Source organism: Nyctereutes procyonoides, unplaced genomic scaffold (genome assembly GCF_905146905.1).
Source record: "Nyctereutes procyonoides isolate TBG_1078 unplaced genomic scaffold, NYPRO_anot_genome, whole genome shotgun sequence".
NCBI classification, from domain to species: domain Eukaryota; kingdom Metazoa; phylum Chordata; class Mammalia; order Carnivora; family Canidae; genus Nyctereutes; species Nyctereutes procyonoides.
Window position 1 is genome coordinate 58,547,937 of NW_026575133.1, and position 23,493 is coordinate 58,571,429.

At 35.9% G+C, this 23,493-nt stretch overlaps 1 protein-coding gene across 2 annotated transcripts in view; it reads left to right on the forward strand.

The window, feature by feature from the left end:
* Positions 1-18,373, forward strand: part of MTMR9 (myotubularin related protein 9) — a 52,073-nt gene extending 33,700 nt beyond the window's left edge. Inside the window, exons 9-10 of one of the 2 annotated variants that reach the window (XM_055300302.1) lie at positions 8,836-8,987; positions 14,019-18,373. In XM_055300302.1, the coding sequence (XP_055156277.1) occupies positions 8,836-8,987; positions 14,019-14,182 (316 nt within the window). In that variant the 3' untranslated portion in view covers positions 14,183-18,373. Of the gene's footprint in view, positions 1-6,997; positions 7,381-8,835; positions 8,988-14,018 lie in introns of those variants that run through there. The other variant, XM_055300303.1, reaches the window with a different exon arrangement.
* Positions 18,374-23,493: the final 5,120 nt, after the last annotated feature.

The window sequence follows — 23,493 nt, forward strand, 5'->3', positions numbered from 1 at the left end:
AGAATGTTTCATGTGCACTTGAGAATATGTACTCTGATGTTGTTGAGCAGAATGTTCTATATTTGTCTTACCTTTTGTTCAAATCCTGTATTTCCTTATTGGTCTTCTTTCTAGTTCAAAACGTTATCAAAAGTGGGATATTAAAGTCCTCAACTATATTGTAGAATTGTCTATTTCTATCATGTTCTATCAGTTTTTGCTTCGTGTATTTTGTGGCTCTGGTGTAAGGTGCATGTATGTTTATGTATAATTATTGTTTATCTTCTTGATGGATTGACTTTTTTTCCAGCTTATAACATTGTTCTTTGTCTCTTGTTAGAGTTTTTGTCCTAAAGTTTATTTCATCTGATGTAGTTAATATTCACTCCAGCTCTCCGTTGGTTACTATTTATGTGGAAAATCTTTTTTCATCCTTTTATTTTCAATCTTTTTGATCTTTGAGTCAAAAGTGAATCTTTTGTAGGCAATATATAGTTGGATCACATTTTTTAATGCATTCTGCCAATCTCTGCATTTTGATTGGAGAGTTTACTTCATTTATATTTAAAGTGATTATTGAAAAGGAATGGCTTATTTCTGCCAGTTTGAGATTTATATTGTTTGTCTTATACCTCTTTTGTTCTCTGTCTCCTCCATTACTTGCCTTCCTTTGTGTTTAATTGATACTTAATAGCATACTATTGATTCCCTTCTTATTTATTTTTATGTACATAAACATTTTTTTTTACTGGTTACCAGGTAGATTTCAACTAACATCCCAAATTTATAACAATCTACTTGAATACAAGCTTAGCTTCAGTAGCATACAAAACTTTGCTCTTTCAAAGCTCCACTCTCCTATATGTTATCACAAATTACATTCTTATATATAATTATATTTATGTTCCCATTAATGTGGATTTATTATTATTTTTATCCATTTGTCTTTTAAATTAGGTAGGAAATAAAGAAGACAAAAATACAATAATTTACTTTTATACTCTCATATGTAGTTATCTTTACTGAAGTTATTTTTCTTCATATGGCTTTGAGTTACCATCTAGGGTCCTTTCATTTTAGCTTAAAGGATTCCTTTTTGCATTTCTCTTGTAAAGCAAGTCTTCTAGCAATGGACTCCCTCTATTTATCTGGGAATGTCTTAATTTCTCCTACATTTTTGAAGAATAGTGTTCCTGGGTGTAGAGTTCTTGGTAGGTAGTTTTGTTTTTGCTTTGTTTTTTTTTTTTTTCCTATAAGAACTTTATTTTTTTTTTTTTTTATTTTTTTAAAATTTTTTTTTTTAATTTTTATTTATTTTATGATAGTCACACACACAGAGAGAGAGAGAGAGAGAGAGAGAGAGAGAGAGAGGCAGAGACACAGGCAGAGGGAGAAGCAGGCTCCATGCACCGGGAGCCCGACGTGGGATTCGATCCGGAGTCTCCAGATCGCGCCCTGGGCCAAAGGCAGGCGCCAAACCGCTGCGCCACCCAGGGATCCCTCCTATAAGAACTTTAGAAATGTCATTGCTCTCCCTCCTGGCCTCCGTAGTTTCTGATGAGAAATCTGTGGTAGAAGGATGATGAAGGATCCTTCTACATGAGGACTTCTCTCTTGCTGCTTTCAAGATTCTCTGTCTGGCTTTTGTCAATTTCACTATAATGTGTCTCAGTATGGGTCTCTTTGCCCTTAACCTTCTTGGAGCCCATTGAACTTTTAAATGTGTAAATTTGTGTCTTTTATTGAGTTTGGGGTATTTTCAGCCTTTAATATTTTTATGTATGTGCTTCTTTTTGTGTCTAGTTTTTTCCATTTGTATTGAGGTATAACTGACAAATTGGCCATTAGTTCTTTATATATTCCTGTTCCCTTTCTCTCTTCTCTTTCTGGGACTCCTACTATACATATATTGGTATCCACAGGCTGCTTAGGCTCTGTTAATTTTTCTTTATTCCTTTTTTTTTTTTGTTCTTCTCAGAGTGGGGCATTTCAGTTGTCCTGTCTTCAGATTTGCTTATTCTGTGCCTGCTTAGATCTGCTATTAAAATCATCTAGTCGGGCAGTCTGGGTGGCTCAGCGGTTTAGCGCCGCCTTCAACCCGGGGCCTGATCCTGGAGAGCCAGGATCGAGTCCCATGTTGGGCTCCCTGCACGGAGCCTGCTTCCCCCTCTGCCTGCATCTCTGCCTCTCTCTCTCTCTCTCTGTCTTTCATGAATAATAAACAAAATCGTCAAAAAAAAATTTTTTAAATAAATAAATAAATAAATAAATAAAATCATCTAGTGAGGTTTTTTTTAAATTTCAGATATTATACTTTTAAGTTCCAGAATTTCTGTTTGATACTGTTTTATAATTTTGTCTTTTTATTGATATAGTCTAGGTTTTGAGACATTGTTCTCCTGGTTTCCTTTAGTTCTTTGTCCTTAGTTTTGGGTTTTATCTAGTGAAAGCAAAGTCAGTGTTTTCTCAGGGACAATTTCCATTAATTTTTTCCTTTAAACGGGCTGTACTTTCTAGGGCTTTTTTTTTTTTAACATCATTTGTAATTTTAAATCTGGACATTTAAAATACATTTTTTTAAAGATTTTATTTATTTATTCATGAAAGATACAGAGAGAGGCAGAGACGCAGGCAGAGGGAGAAGCAGGTTCCATGCAGGAAGCCCAATGTGGAACTCGATCCCAAGACTCTGGGATCACACCCTGAGACAAAGGCAAGTGCTCTACCGTTTAGCCACCCAGGCGTCCCAACGTTTAAAATATTTTAATGTGGTTCTGTGGAAAACAGATTCTTCCCACTCTTCCGAATAACTGTTTATTTAGTCCTTTTCTAAACTATTTTGTAAAGTGTATTTTTTTTCTCATGTGTAGTTTCTAAAGTATCTGTTCTTTTAGTTTGTGTTCAGCTAGTGTTTGACAGTGATTTCTTTGAATGCCTGGAGCCAAAAGAGAGGGAAGAACAGGGAGGGAAAAGTGAAAGGGAAAACCACTCACAACAAAGGAAAAAAATCCTTTTGCAGTCTTTGCAGATGGGCTTTCTGCTGGAATATTCCTTCAGTGTTTAGTCAGGCCTCTGCCTTTACTTCTGGCCCTCACTGAGGCTAGAGATCAGCCAAAACCATTATCTTGGGATCTTCTTGGGCCTTTTCTGAGCATATTTCCTGCCTTGAGCATGCATATGGCTTTCTGAATTCTTCCATATACATGGGCAACTCTGATTTTCCAAAGAATCTTTTTCCATAGGCTTTTGGTGTTCTGTTGTACCCCTTAACCATAATCTTTGCCCACAGTTGGCTATAGGTTGTCCATTCACCTTATGTCTTCTAGGAATGCCCACCACTTTTCTGTCTATGGTGATTTCCAAGTTAGGCATAACAAAGACATGGGTTTCTGGTAGCCCTTGGACAAGTTAGAACAGAGAGACATAATTCTTTGTGAATAGGGACTGCTCTGTTCCCTCTGGAGCCAGAGACCAGAGTCCCATACTGAGAACATGGGCTAGGGAATGGGTGGGGCAAGAGCAAATAAAAATGTCATAAAGCTTTTTTATTGTCTTTCTGGTTCCCTTTTCCTGGTTCTTCATTTACTTATGTGGTGTAAACTTCTATTTCCCAGAAGTCTGACAAAGTAGGTTCTAACCTACTTTGCATTTTCAGTGTTTCTGTGAAGGGATGGGCATTTGGAGTTACCTACTCTGCCATTTTTGCTGGCATCACTCTTCTTCATTTTTGAGGCATAGTTTAGCTGGTATTAGACATCTTGGTCAACAGTCTTTTTTTTTTCTTTTTTTAAGATTATTTTAGAGAGAGCGAGCGCAGAGGTGAGGGGCAGAGGCAGAGGGAAAGAGAATTTTAAGCCGACCTGCACTGAGCATGGCGCCCGACGTGGAGCTCAATCTCATAACCTAGAGATTACAACCTGAGCTGAAGCCAAGAGTTGTACACTTAACCAACTGTGCCACACAAATACCCCAAATATGTCATAACACTGTGTTCTGACTTCATGGTTTCTGATAAGTCAGCTATTACTTTCATTGAGGGGCCCCCCTGTACATAATGGGTCTTTTTTCTCTTGCTGCTTTTACAATTCTCATTTCCTTTGGCTTTTGACAGTTTGACATTGATATGTCTTAGTGTGGACCACTTTGAATTTATCCTACTTGGATAAATTCCTTAATCTTCTAAGGTATGGAGAATCACATTTGAGAAGTTTTCAGATATTATTTTCCAAACATTTGTTCTGCTTGCTTTTTTCTTTTCTACATCTGGAACGCCTGTTGTTCGTGTTGGTATATTTGATGGTATTCCATAGGTTTGGAGATTCTTTTTAAATTTCTTCAGTTTTTCTTTCTTTTCCTCAGAAATTAATAATCTCAATCGACGTATATTCAAATTCATTGATTCTTCTGTCAGTTTATACCTACTGTTGAGTTCCTATGGTCATTTTTCATTTCAGTTATACTTTCAAATCAGGATTTCTTTTTGGTTCTTTTTTTAATAATTTTTGCCTCTCTACTGATACTGTCCTTTTGGTAAAGCACTGTTATACTTTCCTTTAATTTTTCAGGCATTTTTCTTCAGCTCTGTGAACCCAGTTATGATAGCTGGCTTTTTGTCTAGTGGGGTACCTGGTGGCTCAGTCGATTAAGCATCTGCCTTCAGCTTAGGTCATGACCCCAGGATCCTGGAATCAGCCCCATGTCGGGTTCCCTGCTCGATGAGGAGTCTGCTTCTCCCTCTCCTTCAGCCCTTTTCCTCAACTCATGCTCTTTTTCTTGACTCGTGCTTTTTCTCTCGCTTGCTGTTTCTCAAGTATATAAAATTGTACATAAAATAAAGTCTTAGTCAAGTAAGTTCAATATGTTTCCCCTCTCTGAGGGACAGTTTCTTTTGACTGTTTTTCCCCCTGAGTATGGGCCACACATTTTCATTTCTTTGTGTGTGTTATAATTTGCTTTTTTTGAAAACTGATGCTTTAGATGATATAATATGGCAAATCTGGAAATTAGATCCTCTATCTTCTGAATGAATAACTCTTTCATCCTTTACTGAGAGGCCCTATGTGTATTGAGAGGCATGACTTCAATGCTCAGGTAGTTTACAACTCTGCTTTAACCTTCAGCTTGTACAGGGCCTTAGGTTCAGCCAGAGGAGAAAGAATTGGGACTATCTCAAGCATTTCCTAGGCATGTGGACATCCTTTTGAATTCCTGGGAATATGTCAGAGCTTTACAAAGCCCCCACCCTACCAACTGCTACACATGGACATCTCAGTCCCCAAATCTTTTATGATTTTTCCTAGGCTCTTATTTGCCCCAAACTGGCTAGGCGCCTCAGGCAACTATGATGTTAAATAGTTTCTGCTCATTGATTTTTGACAAATACCCTGGGGAATAGGGCTTTTCTCTCTAAGAAAGGTGTGAGTCAGTCAAATTACAGGACTGTACAAAGGAAGCTTTACTAGGGAGCTTCAAGACATATCAAATAGTATTTTTGGAGGAGCTCCAGAGCTGGTCTGCCCCTTCTGTGGCTACAAGTTTGCTTACTGGTTTGCAGTGATACTGCAGAGCTAGGAAAAGGGTTTTGGCATTGGCCAAGTTAAAATACTATGAATCCTATTCTTTCAGAGGTTCATTAGTTTTTCTTGAAGAGTGTTCCTCAGGTTGTCATAGCCTTTTGTTAATTTCCAGAGTTGTGAACATATTTATTTTGACTGTTTTTGCCACTGTTTTCATTACTGTTTAGAGAAGATATACAGAGGTCCTCACCCTACCATTCCAGAAGTCCCACACCTACATGCAACATTTTAAACTAAGCCCTGAGAAACTTTAGGTACCTTCCTTTTTACTGTCATCAGCCTCTTCCTCATTCTTTCCAATGTACGTTAATGGAAAAAGTTCAAGACTTGAAAGTAGATTTGAGTTTGAATCTCTACTATGCCACTTACTAGCCAGGTGACTTCTCTGGCTTCTCTTCTTCTTCTCTTCTATTTCCGCCTATATTAAAGGCAAAAATTAACCTCTGCCACACTGGGTTCTAGTGAGGATCAAACAACACACATGTGAAAACTAGTATAATACCTGTCACATAATAAGTATTTTTTAAAATGTCAGTTCTTTCATTCATTCTTTCTTGAATCTTCTAACACCTACTTAGTCATGAGCCTAGAACTTACCACTGATGGCATTTTGACACAGAGCCACAGTATTACTCTGGCTGGCACATTGATTCTACTGAATGTGACAGCAAATACTTCATGCTCTGTGTCATCTGATGCTTAAGAAAAGGAAAGATAATTGATAACCTTTAGCAGTTGGGAGTCAGCATGTGAAATGAAGTATATTTATAGTTTCTTTGATAGACACTAGTACCAAGCAGTGTTAAAAAGTATTACATCAAAAAGGATTCATGGTGAGATATGCTTTTAAAATGCTAAACAAGGGGCAGCCCAGGTGGCTCAGCAGTTCAGCCCAGGGCATGATCCTGGAGACCTGGGATCAAGTTCCGCGTTGGGCTCCCTGCATGGAGCCTGCTTCTCCCTCTGCTTATGTCTCTCTCTCTCTCTCTCTCTCTCTCTCTCTGTGTGTGTGTGTGTGTGTGTGTGTCTCATGAATAAATAAATAAAATCTTTAAAAAAAATAAAATGCTAAACAAAAGAAAGTTGTACAACCAGGCTTTCCTGTTTTATTTTGGTTTTCGTTATTTAGGCGATGAAAGATTACAGGGGGACCTGGGTAGCTCAGTGGTTCAGCGTCTGCCTTTGGCTCAGGTCGTGATCCCAGGGTTCTAGGATCGAGTCCCACATCAGGTTCCCCACAGGGAGCCTGCTTCTTCCTCTGCCTTTCTCTGTGTCTCTCATGAATAAATAAATAAAATCTAAATAAATAAAATCTTAAAAAAAATTAAAGATTACATACAAATAATCATTACAAAGGAAACTTCAGGGCACTTAAATATATTAGAAATGTAATATCTCATCCTGCCATTTATTTTCTGTTTTTTTTTTTTTTTTTTTTTTAGATCATGTGTGTGCGTGTGTGCACACAGGAGTGGCAGGGAAGGGTCAGAGGGAAAGGAAGAGAGAGAATCTTAAGCAGGCTTTGCAGTCAGCATGGAACCTGATGTGGGTTTTTATCTCATGGCCCTGAGATCATGACCTGAGCGGAAATCAAGTCAGATGCTTAACTGACTGAGCCACCCAAGCAACCCTTTATCCTGCCATTTCTTAAAGCATGTTTGACTTAACCCCTAAACTATAATTTTATTGGGGGAGGGAGAGAATTGGTGATTTACCTTGATTAAATCTGGGTAATGTGGTATAATGTACCTACCTACCTCAAAAAGTCACAAAATAATCGTTAAAGACTTTAAGACACTTTTCAATAAAGTAATGTATATAACTTTAGTTCAGCTTTTTTTTTTTTTTTAAGATTTTGTGTATTTATTTGAGAGAAAAAGAGATCAAGCAGAAGGAGGGGCAGAGGGAGAAACAGACCTCACTGCTGAGCAAGGAGCAGGATGTAGGACTTGATTCTGGGACCCTGGGATTATGACCTGAGCTGAAAGGAGATGCTTTACACACTGAGCCACCCAAATGCCCTTATTCTGTATTTAATAATACATTTGAGGACTTATTTTTGGTGTTATACTTATCAGTATCCCTCAGAACTAGCCTTTAATAAAGGGATTACAAATGTATTTTATCTCACATTCTGATTGCCATTTGGTAGATCATACCAATAGGGCTGATTAAGAAGGATTCCAAAGCTGTATGGAGAGTGGTGCCAAACCACTTACTGCAGGGGCAGTGGGTACAGTGGTTTCCTATCCTCACCATGCCTGGTTCCTGGAGACATAGTATATATAGGATTTGCTCTTCTAGCAATTAAATTCCAGTATTACATGAGTTCTTTGATTACATGGATTCTTTTTATTGCTAGCATAAATAAATTAATTAGCACATAATTAACTAATAACCAAGTAGTTTCAGAGACATAACCAGTTTTACAGCAAAACTTCAACTTAAATAGAATCCTGTAAAAATTGAGTATGTTATCTTTTTGGTTAATGTAAGGTTAACCACCAATTATCTTTCACTTGTTAAAATTTACTCTTTTTTTTAATTTACTTTTTTGAAAATGTACCAGTTCACTTTCTATCCCTGTGAATTTATTTTATGATAAAAGAGTGTTATAGAATTTCAGGATTATTATGAAGGCTCTTTGTTGTGTATAAATATAGATTAAATCTGTATTTATATCAAGATACATACTCATTTTTAATATTTGACAGTCCATCTATATTTTATATTCATGTAATTTATATATTTAGTGATCTTAAATTAAAATACTGTGCCAGATACAATAAAGAACTTTTGCATATAGTAACATTCTGTTCTCTAGATTAATGTTCTTTTTTTTTTTTTTAAGATTTTTATTTATTTATTCATGAGAGACACAGAGACATAGGCAGAGGGAAAAACAGGCTCCATGTAGGGAGGCCGAATTGGGACTCAATCCTGGGACCCCAGGATCACGCCATGAACTGAAGGCAGATGCTCAGCCACTGAGCCACCCAGATGTCCCTAGGTTAATATTTAATACCATACCTAAATATGACCAGATTCTGATTTTATCCTCCTGGGAGGCTTTGAAAGCCTATGAAAGTGTTTTGTTGTTATTGAGTTATAATGCTGGTTGAATTTTCTGACAAATATTTCTGTTTCACAACATTTTATTCCCATGTTTTGTGTTCTGCCTTCCAGCATACAGAGAGAAGAAACTGTCCTCTTGGGAGGAGCATGTAATAGTGGTTGTTATCATTTAATTGCTTTAATTGCAGTTTTCTTCCTCAATTAGATGTAAGTTGAAGCTGCAGCAGAAAACGATGTCTCTGTGGTCCTGGGTTAATCGGCCCAGTGAACTGAGTAAGTTCACCAATCCTCTCTTTGAAGCTAACAATCTTGTCATCTGGCCTTCAGTCGCTCCACAGAGTCTTCAGCTATGGGAAGGTAAGCTGTGCATCCTTTGCAAACTCTTTATCCGTAGTCAAGGATCCTCTCTGAACTATCTCTAAGGACCTGCTGCTATTGACATTTGAACTTGGTAAATGGACCTGACCCTCAGACCTGTGTATTACTGCTGTTTTGTTTTTTTTTCACGGTGTAGGCATGGCTCTCTCTTTCATGTCCATTATCTAGTCATACTTCTTTTGTTCAGTCCCCATTCAGAAATTATAGTGATTATTCAGTGGCTACTGCTGTTTATATTTTTTTTTTGCTACTGCTGTTTATATTGGATATTTTCCCTAGATAGGAAGATAACATTACTGTTTTTAATCATGATTACAAATTACCAGTTTAACCATATTTAGGTATATAGTCCATTCTTGTCAATATATATCCATATCATCATCAAATGGGTCTCCAACACTTTCCATCGTGCAAATCTGAAACTCCGTCCTCACTAAACAACTTCCTATTGCTCCTGATAATGGCATCCTGCTTCCTGTGTCTGAGTTTGACTACTCTAGGTACCTCATATGAATGAGTGGAATCATACAGTGTTTGTCTTTTTGTGACTGACTTCTTTCACTTAACATGATGTCCTCAAGATTCATCCATACTGTAGCCTGTGTCAGAATGTCCTTCCTTTCTAAGGCTGAATAGTTTTCCACTGATAGACACAGGTTGCTTCCACCTTCTGGCACATAGATGCACAAATATCTCTTTTAAGACCCTGCTCTTGATTCTTTTAGGTAGGTACCCAGAAGCGGAATTGCTGGATCATATGATAATTCTGTTTAATTTTTTGAGGAACCTCCATACCATTTTTTTATAACAGTTGCACCATTTTACACTTCTATGAACAGTGCACAAGGGTTCCAATTTCTCTACATCCTTGCCACACTTGCTATTTTCAGCTCTTTCCCCCTTGGTAGTGGCCATTTTAATGAGTATGAGGGAAAATACTTTTTGTGTGAGAAAGTCAGTAGGTAGTTGGGACAGGAATAAATTGTAAGCTCCTAGGAGGTGGCTTCTGTTTCCTTTATTAAGCAACTGTTAGGATAGATTCTTCTGTTAAATGCTATTGGAGAATTAATGAACTAGTCATTCTAGTAAAGTTCTATAAACATACATAATGCCATCAGTGCAGTAATGCACATTTCTCATTATTATGTGAAATGATAATCCATGCTTAATTTTCAAATCCATTCTAAAGAAGGTATTTAACCTACATTAATTTTTCACACTCCTGAAATTTACTCCATGAATACCAAAGCTTGTTTTTAAAAATATAACCAAAATCTATCTAACATATATTAGCCATCCATTAAACAAAGACTACAAAATGCCATTTCTTTTTAATCATTTTGAACGTAGCAAGTACATCTTTACTCATCTTTGCATTAAACAGCACAAAGCTGACACACAGGAATGCTGTTTGGTAATTAAACTCAAATACCATAAATGTCAATTAGTATATCACTTTTTAATATGTTTTGCCCACAAGGGTAATTCACGTGTAGGAAGCTGTTTGCCCTTTATATGTAAAAGGGCCTCAGATTGCTTTGCTCTCTGAGACTGAGTCTGTTTCTGTCATTTCTCTGGATGTCACCTCACATGTCTCGTTCCTCTTGGCATATCTGCCATTTGCTGCTTCCTTCCTTCTCAGTTTATGATTCTAATCTTACCTGTTGAGGTATCCCCAAGCTAGAATTGTAGGGAAGCAACCTCAGGTAGTCTCAAGATTCTCGGAGTTTGAGCTTTAATACTTTGGGAATTTCGGGCTGCTCAAAAATTTTCTTTGCTAAATTTATTGATTGTTAATAGACAGTCACAGGTGAGGGATAAGTGATCTCTTAAGTGAGAGATTACAAATTACCAACTTTAACCATATTTAGGTATACAGTTCATTCTTGTCAAGTATATATCCATACTTTTTGTTAAAGATTTCTGGGACAATTTACCTAAAAGCGACTGTCACATTTAATAACTGAAGTGAGTGACTGGCTACTTGGGAGAAAAGCCAGATTTGGAGTTGGATGGCCTGAATGATGATTTAACCAGTTTTTACCAAACCTCATTGAGAGTTTAGAGATGAAGTGATTGGAGGAAATCTTTGTTGTTACGTGAATGAATTCCTACCATTCCATTAAGAACAGAGTTTCCATATGTATTTAGTTCCCCACGTAGAACTGGAAGAAATTTTGTGTGAGGTAAAATCTTCTCTTAGTAGGTATGTGGATTATATAAGGAGACTGACTACTCTTGGACCCTTAAAATGACTCTCCTCTATTTATATTTATATCATAGTTAGCCATTAGTATTAAGTAATTCTTGCATCGAAGAACAGGATTTTAAATACAGGCTCATATCGTAGAAAACCTAAAGTTGTCTTTAAACTATGTCTCTGTTTTCCCTTTCTGATAGAGTAACAGTGGACATGTAGGACTCTTTGGTTTGGTTTATAGAAAGCGTTTTAAAGAATCATAAAACCTTTATGAACTTACTGCTACTGACGTATTGCTGTCTGGAAAGTTTTTGTACCTCCTTATTTGAATATCTCTAAGCCATTATGTTGGATGATACAGTTAATGTAGATTTATGCAGACAAGAAAATGTTTCCTTTTAATCTATAATAAAAGGATAATTATTATTGGGGAAAGAAGGACTTGCCTATAGAATTGGAAGACCACCTCTTGGGACGCCTGGGTGGCTCAGCGACTAAGTGCCTGCCTTTGGCCCAGGGCATGATCCTGGAGTCCCAGGATCGACTCCCACACCGGCCTCCCTACATGGAGCCTGCTTCTCCCTCTGCCTATGTCTCTGCCTTTTTTGTGTGTGTTTGTCATGAATAAATAAATAAAATATTTTAAAAAATAAAAATAAAAAAGGAAGACCACCTCTTAAGTAAAGAGACAGGGAGAGAGTGCACTGAAGTTTAGGCTCTTATTATTTTCTTTAATTGAAGTGTAGTTGACATGTATTAGTTTCAGGTGTACAACATAGTGATTCAATATTTCCATACATTACAAAGTGATCACCATGATAAATAAGTCTAGCTGTAGCCTATCACCATACAAAGCTGTTACACTGTTATTAACTATGTTCTCTAAGCTATACATTGCATCCCCATGTCTTATTTATAACTGGAAGTTTGTGCTTTTTAATCCCCTTCCCTTATTTTGTCTATCATCCCATCTCCCTCCCCTCTGGCAACCATCAGATTGTTCTCTGTATCTATGAGTCTATTTGTTTTGTGTGTTTTTTTTTTTAAGATTTTATTTATTCATGAGAGACACAGAGAAAGAGGCAGAGACAGAGACAGAGGGAAAAACAGGTTCCATGCAGGGAGCCTGATGGGGGACCCAATCCCCGGACAGTGGGATCACGCCCTGAGCCAAAGGCAGACGCTCAACTGCTGAGCCACCCAGGCGTCCCTATTTCTGCTTTCTTTTTGTTGATTTTGTTTTTATTTTTTAGATTGCACATATAAGTGAAATTATATGGTACTTATCAGTCTCCATCTGACTTAATTTCACTTGGCATAATACCCTCTGGGCCCATCTATGTTGTTACAAATAGGAAGCTGTTGTTCTTTTTTATGTCTGGAAAGTCCATATATTTGTGTATATACCACATCTTCTTTATCCATTTATCTGTTGATGGACACCTAAGTGGCTTCCATATACCTTGGCTATCATAAATAATGCTACAGTTAACATAGGAGTGCATATGACTTTTTGAATTTGTGTATTCATTTTCTTTGGATAAATACCCAGAAGTGGAAATGCTAGATCATATGGTAGTATATTTTTAATACTCTTAGGAACCTCCATACTGTCTTCCATTGTGGCTACACAATTTTGCATTCCCACCTACAGTGCATGAGAGTTCCCTTTTCTCTGCATCTTTGCCAACAGTTGTTATTTCTTGTCTTTTTGATAATAGCCATTCTGACAGGTGTGAGCTAATATCACATTGTGGTATTAGCATTTCACCCTGATAGTGATGTTGAGCATCTTCAGGATTTTTTATATGTAGTATCATGTCATCTGCAAATAGTGGCAGTTTTACTTCTTTTCCTACTTGGGAGCCTTTTATTTCTTTTTCTTGTCTAATTTAGCTAGGATCTCCAATACTGTGTTGAATAAGTGTTAGTAAGAGTAGGCTTCCCTTGTCTTGTTTGTGATAGAGAGGAAAAGCTTTCAGCTTTTCACTGTTGTGTATGATGTTAGTTGTTTTGTCATACATGGGCTCTATACCCAGTTGTGACTTTTTAATCATAAATGAAGAATTTTATCAAATTTTATTAAATTTTATCAAAATGTATCTGTTGAGATGATCATATGATTTTATCCTTTTTTTTTGTTAATGTGGCATTTTGTGTTGATTCATTTGTGGGTATTGAACCATCCTGGCATCCCTAGAATAAACCTGCTTGATCATAGTATATAATGCTTTTAATGTATCGTTGATTTCAGTTTGCTGATATTTTGTTCAGGATTTTTGTATCTATGTTCATGAGGGTTATTGGCCTATAATTTTCTTTCTTTCTGCTATGTTTGTTGGTTTTGGTGTCCGGGTAATGCTGGTTTCATGGAGTGAGTGTGGAAGCAGTCTTTCCTTTTTAATTTTTTGCACTAGTTTGAGAAGAATAGGTGTTAACTCTTCTCTAAATGTTTGGCAGAATTCACCTATGAAGGGCAGCCTGGGTGGCTCAGCGGTTTAGCACCAACATCAGCCCAGGGCCTGATCCTGGAGACCCAGGATCGAGTCCCATGTTGGGCTCCCTGCATGGAGCCTGCTTCTCCCTCTGCCTCTGTCTCTCTGTGTCTCTCATGAATAAATAAATAAAATATTTTAAAAATATAGTATATTTAATTATACTTTCAGTACCTCAAAATTCCTGCTTATTTCAGAGTATAATAAAACATACATGTGAATTTAAAAAATAATAATAATGCATAATGCATCAAATAATGTTAATCTATTATATGTATCTTTTTGCTTTCTATCTTCCTTTCCTGGATTCAATAGGTATTTTCCTACGTTGGAATAGATCCTCCAAGTATTTGGATGAAGCATATGAAGAAATGGTTAACATCATTGAGTATAACAAGGAATTGCAAGCAAAAGTAAATGTACTTAGGAGGCAGTTGGCAGAACTGGAAACTGAGGATGGGATGCAGGAGAGTCCCTGAAAGATCTTCCCACAATCTGTATAAATAAGGACCTTCCTGGACCTGAATCCCACCTCTCTCTCCTTTGGCCCTTCAGTTCACTTTTACACAGTAGCCTTGAACCTAAGGCTTTTAGATGTGAGAACCCTCTAATGTAGTGGATTTCTCAATACTTTATGAATGAAACTTACTGTAATTACTCGTGTTTCATGTGGCCTGTTAGGCCTCTTTACCTTGGGAGCAGAAAGGAGGTGCTAGTCATTTTATTTTATGTGAAACAGGTGACCTATTTAATGCCATTTGTGTTATATGCCATTTAATCATAAAATTTTTTTGTGTCTACTTTCCAAACAGTGCTCCAGACCAGTCAAGGATATGATTAATCTCCTTAGGGAATATTTGTTAGTTTTAAAAAAGATCAGACTTTTAAACACTCCAAATATAGAAATATTTTTCAAAACCAAAATGGTTGATAAATCAAGAATTTTGTGATTAATATGCCATTTCCAAAACTTTTGCCCTTCTCTTTAAAATAGCTGTAGAGCTATTTTACAAAGCTGAATTCATTCTCATTTTGATTGTCAAGAAAGGAAAATCTGAATATTTATTCAAGGTAAATATTTTTACAAGGGTTATAGGTATAATCCTCTGACATTTGCATTAAAAAGTAAATTTTAGCAGTAGACAGTAAAAGTATGTGCAATATAGAAATAAAGTAGGAATTTGTTACTGATATATCGTTACTGTTGCATTAGTTTTTCAGGTTTTTGACCGTACATATTAAATGTGTATCAAATGCTGGATATCCCATTAAACCATCATTTAGGATAGATGTTTATTTGTTACAATTAAGCTACAAATACGGTTTCCTTAAACCAGAAATGCACTGCCCTTGTCATAAGTTCTTACCGCACTGTTTTATGTATGTACATGTGTTGTTTTATTGTGTTTTAAGTATTCTAAGAGTTTGCTAATAATAATAACTAAGCTTAAACCTTTCATGTTGGCTTGAGCCTTTTGAAAATTTATCTTGACTCTGCTGATTTGTTCATTATATGTTACACAAATCTTTTTGAAGTGGAGGTGAAAGTTTATGAAATGACACAGCTATGTTTTAAGCTGCAGAAACAGATTGAAATGTTTCAATATTAAGACTGTATTTATGCTATGCTAGTTTATGCCTGCTACTCTAAAAGTTTGTGGTTCAGTGCTTTCTATATACATTTCTGTTTTGTGGCACTGTTCATTTTAATAAATACTACCAATTCTAGTTTTCCATTAAAAGGATAATTGAAGAGTAAACATCTAATACCATATCCACTCCATCTGTATATAACCATTTCAGTGTAAAACACAACAAAACTGAACCCTACTTTAGAGATATGTATTGAGCTAAAAATATAATTTAAAAAAATCTAGTCTAGCATAATCTATGGCCACATTCAGATGCCTTGGAAAATACAAATACTTTCTATGTCTAGTTGCCCAAGGTTCATCTTTTTTCTGTTTTCTCTGACTGGTAGCAAAAGGCTTGGACAACGACGCATATCAGAACTCTGCTTTGGTGTATTTGCCTGCCTTCCCTGAGCTCAGATTTATTCTCAACTTATTTTCCTAGCAATAGTTATGCATCTCTAGGCATTAAAGCCCTCACAAAAAGGCTACAGAAAGGAGCAAAGGAGATCTTGGCTCTCAGTACCTCTGTGTTGTGTGAAATGTTTATATTAATATTTTAAAAGATGAAATACCATAGCGCTTTTTATCACCTCGAAATTGCTTGCTGCATTTGTTCATGCAGCTGATCTTTTTGTTTGCTCCCATTTTTGTCTCCAGAGTAGATATGAAGGAGCCCTTTTCTTCTCAGCAGGCCCACTAAGGAAAACCACTTAGAGTTTTGTTTTGTTGTTTTTAGTGATTCTTTAGAAGTGACTCCTACTCATGACATTGATTGGCCATAGGGCTTTTGTAGGTGGGAGTTTTTATTAGGCTCATGGAGAAATTGTATGCCATCAATTTATACATGTCTTCCTGATGAACGTTTTATGTATGAGCCAGACTCCAGTAATAGCATAGTGTTTCTTTTTTTTTCTTTTATTGAGACAGCAATCTTAAGCTATTTGGACAAGTTTGTATTTTAGTATTAATTTATAATTAGGGATTGTGCAAACCTCAGTTTTGTTTATAGGTCATAAAAACAAACTTTGGTATCAGTGCATCTTCAAAGGGGACATCTAATAATGCAAATATTAGGGTTTTCTCAAACTCAAGAACTGTGTCAACAGTATCAATATAATTTAAAGAGGGATTTTAGTAATAATATGAAGTTACCTGTCACTTAGATGAGAAAACCACATACAATGGATATACTCGTGAGAAGACCCTTGTTAAACATTAAGTTTGGGGAATTATCTTTGATAAATGTGGCTTTAAAAGCTTTAACGAAGAGAGTGGCAGCAGAATTAGTGACCAAATTGCCCCATAGGAGTCAATAATACTCAAGTGAGATATAATCACGTTTATATATTTTAAGCATCTTATGAATTCATTTATAGTGAAGGCTGTTTACATTTTGGGAATGCAAAAGTAGGTCCCACAAAGAATATTTTAAAAATACAAAAGATTGCTACAGTCCTCTGTCGTCAATACGAGGATCCTTAGATTTTAAATTAACAGGTTTTTTTTTTTAGAAACCACAAGAACATAGTTGGTTGATTATATTAAGATTTTGAAACTTTGGGTGGTAAGACTTTTCAGTAATTGTTTGGTCAGAATTTTTCATTCTGGTTTTACTAAAAGGGAAGAAAACGTATTTCTAAGAAAAACCAGGCCTTTGAAGCAAGATTTTAAAGTGATTTTTGGGAAAACTTTGCAAGACAACAGTCATTTCAAACCCTGTAGGAGTAATTTAAAAGATGTCTTTGAACTCCAAGGCCTGATTTACAGAGCTGATATGTCATTGCTTTTCATTTTAAAGGATGAAATTTAGTGATATTTTAGTCTTTGATTCACTCAGTACTTACATTAAATTTTAAAAAATATCTGACCAGTACTTTGTTTCTTGAAGTGAAAAATAGAAGGAACATTTTACTGTATTTAAAAAAAAAAAAAAAAGTCTGCTCAGAGATGTAACTCCTATAGTTAATCTGGTTTCAGTATTAGCTGTTTTAATTGTCAGTCTTAACCAGGTCATCGGGTTCACTTTTTATTAGACCCCAACCTGAGGCAAAATTTTGGTATTCACCCATATTCAGTTTTAATGAGTAAAAACTACAAGAGGGTATCATGAGCACTCTTTATTAGAAAGTTATTTCCTGAACCAAAAAAAAAGGGCAAATTTTAGAATAGTTGATCCCCTGTTCTGGCAGCTTTGAAATTTACCAGAGAATGAAGTCATTCAGTACATTTGATACAGGTTTATTATACCTCAAGACAATATAGATTTGTTATTTATTACTCCTTAATGTGGGTTAGATCTTTTCTCCCTCTAGAGCTGATACCGTAAGTTTATTACCAAATAGTATTTTTATGTAATTCACCATCTTAACAAAAAATATTTAAAGACTGATTCCTCTATTAATATTTATTCTCAGATGATATGAAATGCTAATTTTCTTACAGTATCAGTTTTCTGTTGTTTTTTTTTTTTTTCTGGAGTAAACTATTTCTACCATCACTCATACTTTATAATCTCATGTTTACAGCATCTTCTTCCTTTATTTTTTTATTTTTTTCATCTTCTTCCTTTTAACCAAGAGCTCAGACAAGACCTTGGGAAACTGTAGGATGAGGTTTTAGAAAGTTTGAACTTCTTATCTAAATTCTCCATAAGAAAGTCCTGTTTTTGAACTCCATTGTGGGACTGCAGTTTGTACTTAATTTAGCGAAAGATAGTGGGGCTCACTGTAGACACTACATTGTCCTGAAAAATAATTCCTGATGAGAGCTTACTGACTTTTAGAACCATTCTGTTTAACCATCTGTGAGTGTACACATTAAATGTATTGGTAATTTGTAATAAAAACAAGTTGTACAACACTGCCTCTGTCTTTCTGCCCAAGACATTTTTCATTTGCTTTACTTTTAAAATGCACATGTTTGGAGACATGGATTACTCTACACAAATACACCGAGTTCTGTTGCCTAGAATCCTTATAGATCTATTACCATCTACACTAAAAATGTACTTGCACAATTTAGTTATATATATATATATATATATAAAAGAGTATGTATTTCTTCAATAGCCAGGTATTTGGATTGTATTCTTGATATGTTTGAATGTGACTCTTGAATTCAAGTGCACTATTATTCATGTCTTACACAATAAAATTGCACTGTATGGCAAATAAGTCTATAAAGTATGCTTTGCTAAAACCTCAGAGTGCTGTAATGGACAGGTTTCTATTATGTGAACTTGTCTATATATAGTCTTAGGGAAAAATTCTAAACTTTTTAAAGTCTCTGTAACATTTTAATATTATTTGTAATGTTCCCTATGTGGTAAGTTCACTTTTGTCCTAAAACTGGAATCATTCATTGTGAGTTGGCTGCTTTCTCAGGCTTGGTTTACTTAATCATGAAACAGTCTTGTCGAACATGGTACAGTTAGTATGTAAGTTTTGTGTGGTGTGCTCTCTGCCTCAGAGGACTGTTGCACAAATGCTAGTGCTAAATGTGTATAGACAATGGTAATAAAATTTGAATATATTCAAATGCTGATAAATTTATAGGCTGACTTTAATTTTTTTAAAATATCTGTGATGGTTTTGGCAGTTTATCTCAAAACTGCTATATACAGGCCTTATATTTTAAAAAAAATTCAGATCCACCAAAAAGTTGCAAAACAGTACAATGACCTCCCATATACTGTTCACCTAGATTGAATAATTAACATATGTTACATTTGACTGGACACTCCTGATTGTGTATGTGTATTATTGCTAGTATTTTGCTGAAACATTTGAGGGTAAGCCACAGATACCATGATCTTTCTACATAAATATTTCAAAGGTATCTCTCAAGATTTAGGAGTATGTATTATACATTCTGTTTACTAATTTGTATTGATATGAGTAAATCAATGAGGGAAAAGGGAAAAGCTCTCTGTTAGAATAGATAGCCAACTATGAAACATAGGAAGAATGACAAAATTAGAAAGTCACTGTTTGGCAGTCACTGCAGTCATAATTGATCTAGGCAGTCATCATCTGTGGATGCTAAAACTGGCAAATGAGTCTATAAGAGAAAATATATAGTCCCAAAGTATCTTTCCATAAAATACTAGTTAGTAAAGGGGAGGATAGTAACTTGACAATGAAGGAACCAAGGAGATATCACCTTATCCTCGCATGATTAACATTACTAGTAATAGGGCATACCAACATCATGGATCATAAGTACTAAGAGCAATGCATCATTTTTGTGGCATTTTTGGATTTTGTTTTTCTAAAGATGTTATTTATTTATTAGAGCACACGAGCAAGGAGGCGGGGGGCAGGAGAAGAGAGATAGGCTACCCCTTTTGTGGAATTTTTGTAAAAACAAAAACAACCTGGATCTATTTATAGGGAAGCATCAGGCCAACTTAAATTGACAGACATTCTACAACATAACTGGTCTGTATGAAGTTTATAGAAGAAAATTAAAGATAGCTTTTTGTAAGTTTGAACATATTTAAAATTTTTAGGAGCTCAAAATGAACAAAAGGCAGCAGTTAACATTCATACAAAACCGTAAAATTAAAATGAGAAAATATTTCAGTTGATGAAAATCACCCCCCAAGATGAAACATTGAACAGAAGAAAACTGACACACATTCCAAAAGGAATGAATACCTTTAAGGAAAACTTATAGATATGAGAAAACACCTCAAGTGAGAAATTTAAAAACTCAGAACAGAAATAGACCAAAAATCAAAGCAAGAAGGGAAAAAATAAGAGTTGAATGAACTCAGGAAAGAATCTGAGGAATAAAGACAAGGTCATCTTGGAGATTACAAGGTCCTTCAGAAGGAATAGGTTCAACTGAAAGTGCATGAAAGAAAATAAAAAAGGCCAGAGTAAAAATTGTTAAAATAAGCAAAAGTCACAGAGAAAGAGTTCAACATAGGGGCCATGCAAAGAAGAGCCAGTGTATGAATAATTGGGAGTCCCTGAAGAAAAAATAATAATAATGGAACATGGAACAGAACTCCTATTTAAACTAATAATTCCAGGGACACCTGGGTGGCTCAGCAGTTGAGTGTCTGCCTTCGGCTCAGGGTGTGATTACAGAGTCCTGCGATCAAGTCCAACATCAGGCTCCCTGCATGGAGCCTGCTTCTCCCCCTGCCTGTGTCTCTGCCTCTCTCTCTCTCTCTGTGTCCCTCATGAATAAATAAATAAATAAAACCTTTAAAAAAAATATATCCAAGGAAATAAAAACTACAATGGAACAACAAAGAAATACAGTAAACATATGAAATACACAGTAAATATAAGAAAACAAATGAAAACTGGAACCAAACATCAGACTTGACCAAAGAATGTGGTTCATCTTTAAAGAAAATATCTCCAAATTGGCTTACAAAGTAAAATACAACTCTGCTCTATATAACAGAATTGAAGTAACTCAAAAAGGTTTTAAAAATTGTGTACTAGTCATGACAATATATTACAGAGCTACAATAATCAAAACAGCATTGTACTAGCATAAACACGGACATAAAGATCAATGGAACAGAATAGAGAGTATAAACCCTCATGTATGTAGTCAGGTGATCTTCAAGAGGGTGCCAAGCCTACATGATAGGGAAAGGACAGTCTCTTCAAAAAATGTTGCCAGGAAAAGAACCATGTGCAAAATATTTTTTTTACTTTATACCATATACAAAAATTAATGTATTAAAGATGTAAACATAATACTTAAAACTAGAAGAAAACAGAGGAAAACTGTCGTGACATTGCATTTGGCAATGATTTCTTGGATATGACACCAAAAGCACAGGCAACAAAAGCAGAAATAGACAAATGGAACTACATTAAATTTTTTATCAGTATTTTTTAAATTCATAATGAAATAACAGCTTAATATACCTACTTTACAATTCACAAATATTTTTTTACTAGTGCAATGTTCAGAATAACATAAGACCTTTAAAATGCATCTTCAGTGATATTAAGAAATTGATGGAGTAGGCACATCGAACCTTGACACAGAAATGTCGAAAAACAAATTTCAGATCCAAGTTTGTCAGAACTCTGGAGAAGAATCAAAGGTTTGCAGTAACAAAGCAAATGCTGAATGAATTAAAAGGTGACTTGAAAACTGTAGGAAAAATTCACAGATTTTTTTTTTTTTAATCTGCCATTGTCCCATCCCTCTCCAGCACAGAGGCAGTCTTGAAACGATGCCAGCCTGTGTTACCACTGTGGGCCTCTGGTGTCTCGTACTGAAGAGAACAGAGCAGACTTTGGTCAAATATATTGCTTACATCTGTTGTAACCTGTCTAGAGGATACCTCAATGACTCACAGGACGTGTTCATCTCTCGTTGACCTAACTCAGAACTCAGACTCGAGGGCAGTGGGGCTTTGACTCAAAATACTGTAAGAAGAACTAATAACCTGCAAACACCTGGGGCAAAATATAGTCAAGATATATCACAGTCAAGACATTTAAGGCCTGGGAGGAAAAGCTTGGGAAGATTCTCTGGGAAATCAAGACATTCAAAGGAACTCATATGTATGGGGCAATCAGAAGCCCGCATACATGCCTGAGACACATGTTCAGAAGAGTGTTAAGAAGACCCTAAGTTTTCACTCACAAGTGACCCCTAGGCTCAGTGCAAGACTAGTGTTGAAGAATGGCCACAACACAGAACTGATCTGCAAAGATGGGAAGAGGTATCTTTTGCTTGCTTGTTTTAGGTTTATTTTTTTAAGATTTTATTTATTTATTTGAGAGAGAGAGAAGGTGCAAGCAGGGGGAGCAGCAGAGGGAGAGGGAGAAGCAAACTCCCTGCTGAGCAGGGAGCCTGATGCAGGACTCCATCCCAGGACCCTAGGATCATGACCTGAGCCAAAGGCAGATGCTTAACCGACTGAGCCACCAGGTGCCTCCTTTTCAGTTATTTTTTCTAAGCTCCTGGCATTCCAAGAAATCTCTGCCAAAACATTAAGTTAATAGGAGATAAAGGAACAAGAGATCTCAGTGGCTACACATGACAAGGAATAGTCTTTGCAAAACAAGTTTGAAAAAGTAAACAAATAGACTACTTCAACCTTAAAATAGAACAAAGAGGGGCACCTGGGTGGCTCAGTGGTTGAGCGTCTGCCTTTGGCTCAGGTCATGATCCCGGGGTCCTGGGATCGAGTCCTGCATTGGGCTCCCCACAGGGAGTCTGCTTCTCTCTGCCTGTGTCTCTGCCTGTCTCTATGTATCTCTCATGAATAAATAAATAAAATCTTTAAAAAACAAATAGAACAAAGAGTCCCCAGCAAACCCTGGAGAAGGGTAAGAATCTAATTTCCAGTGTTAACACATAATATTCAAATATCTAATTTTCAACAACAACAAAAAAATCACAAGCATGCAAAACAAAAACAAAACCCCCCAAACTAGGAAAGTATGACCTTTTCAAAATAACAAATTTTACAACATTTAACAAAATAAATAGAAAGTCTCCCTGAGAAATTCTAGACATTGGAGTAACTAGAAAAAGACTTTAAAGTAACTGCCTTAAGTAGTCTGAAAGAGCTAAAGGAAAGCATGGACAAAGAACTAAAGGAAATCGGGAAAATATACAAACATAATACAAATATCAATGAAAAGACAGAAATTGTTAAAAGGAACCAAGTTATTGAGCTGAAAAGTATAAGTAAAATGAAAAATTCACTAGAAGTGTTCAGTGAAGTATTTAATCAGGCAGAAGAAAGAATCAGCAACCTTGAAGATCAGTAAATTGAAATGATCAAGACTGAGGAATAGGAAGAAACAGGATGAAGACCTGGGATAACCTAAGAAACCAATGGGACACCATCAAATGGAGCAACATATGGGAGTCAGAGAAAGAGAAGAGAGATACAAGAGCAGAAGGCTTATTTGAAGAATTAAGAGATGAAAATATTCGAATTTGAAAAAAGACCTGAATTTACAAATCCAAGAAACTCAATGACTTCCAAGTAGTGTAAATTCAAAGAGACCTACAGTGAAACATAATCAGACTAAGTAACAGAGGAAATCTTGAAAGCAGTGAAAGAATCAAAACATATAAGGGATCTTCAATAATACTATCAGTTGATCTTTCATCAGAATCCATGGAGGCCAGGAGAAAGATGATACATTTAAAATATT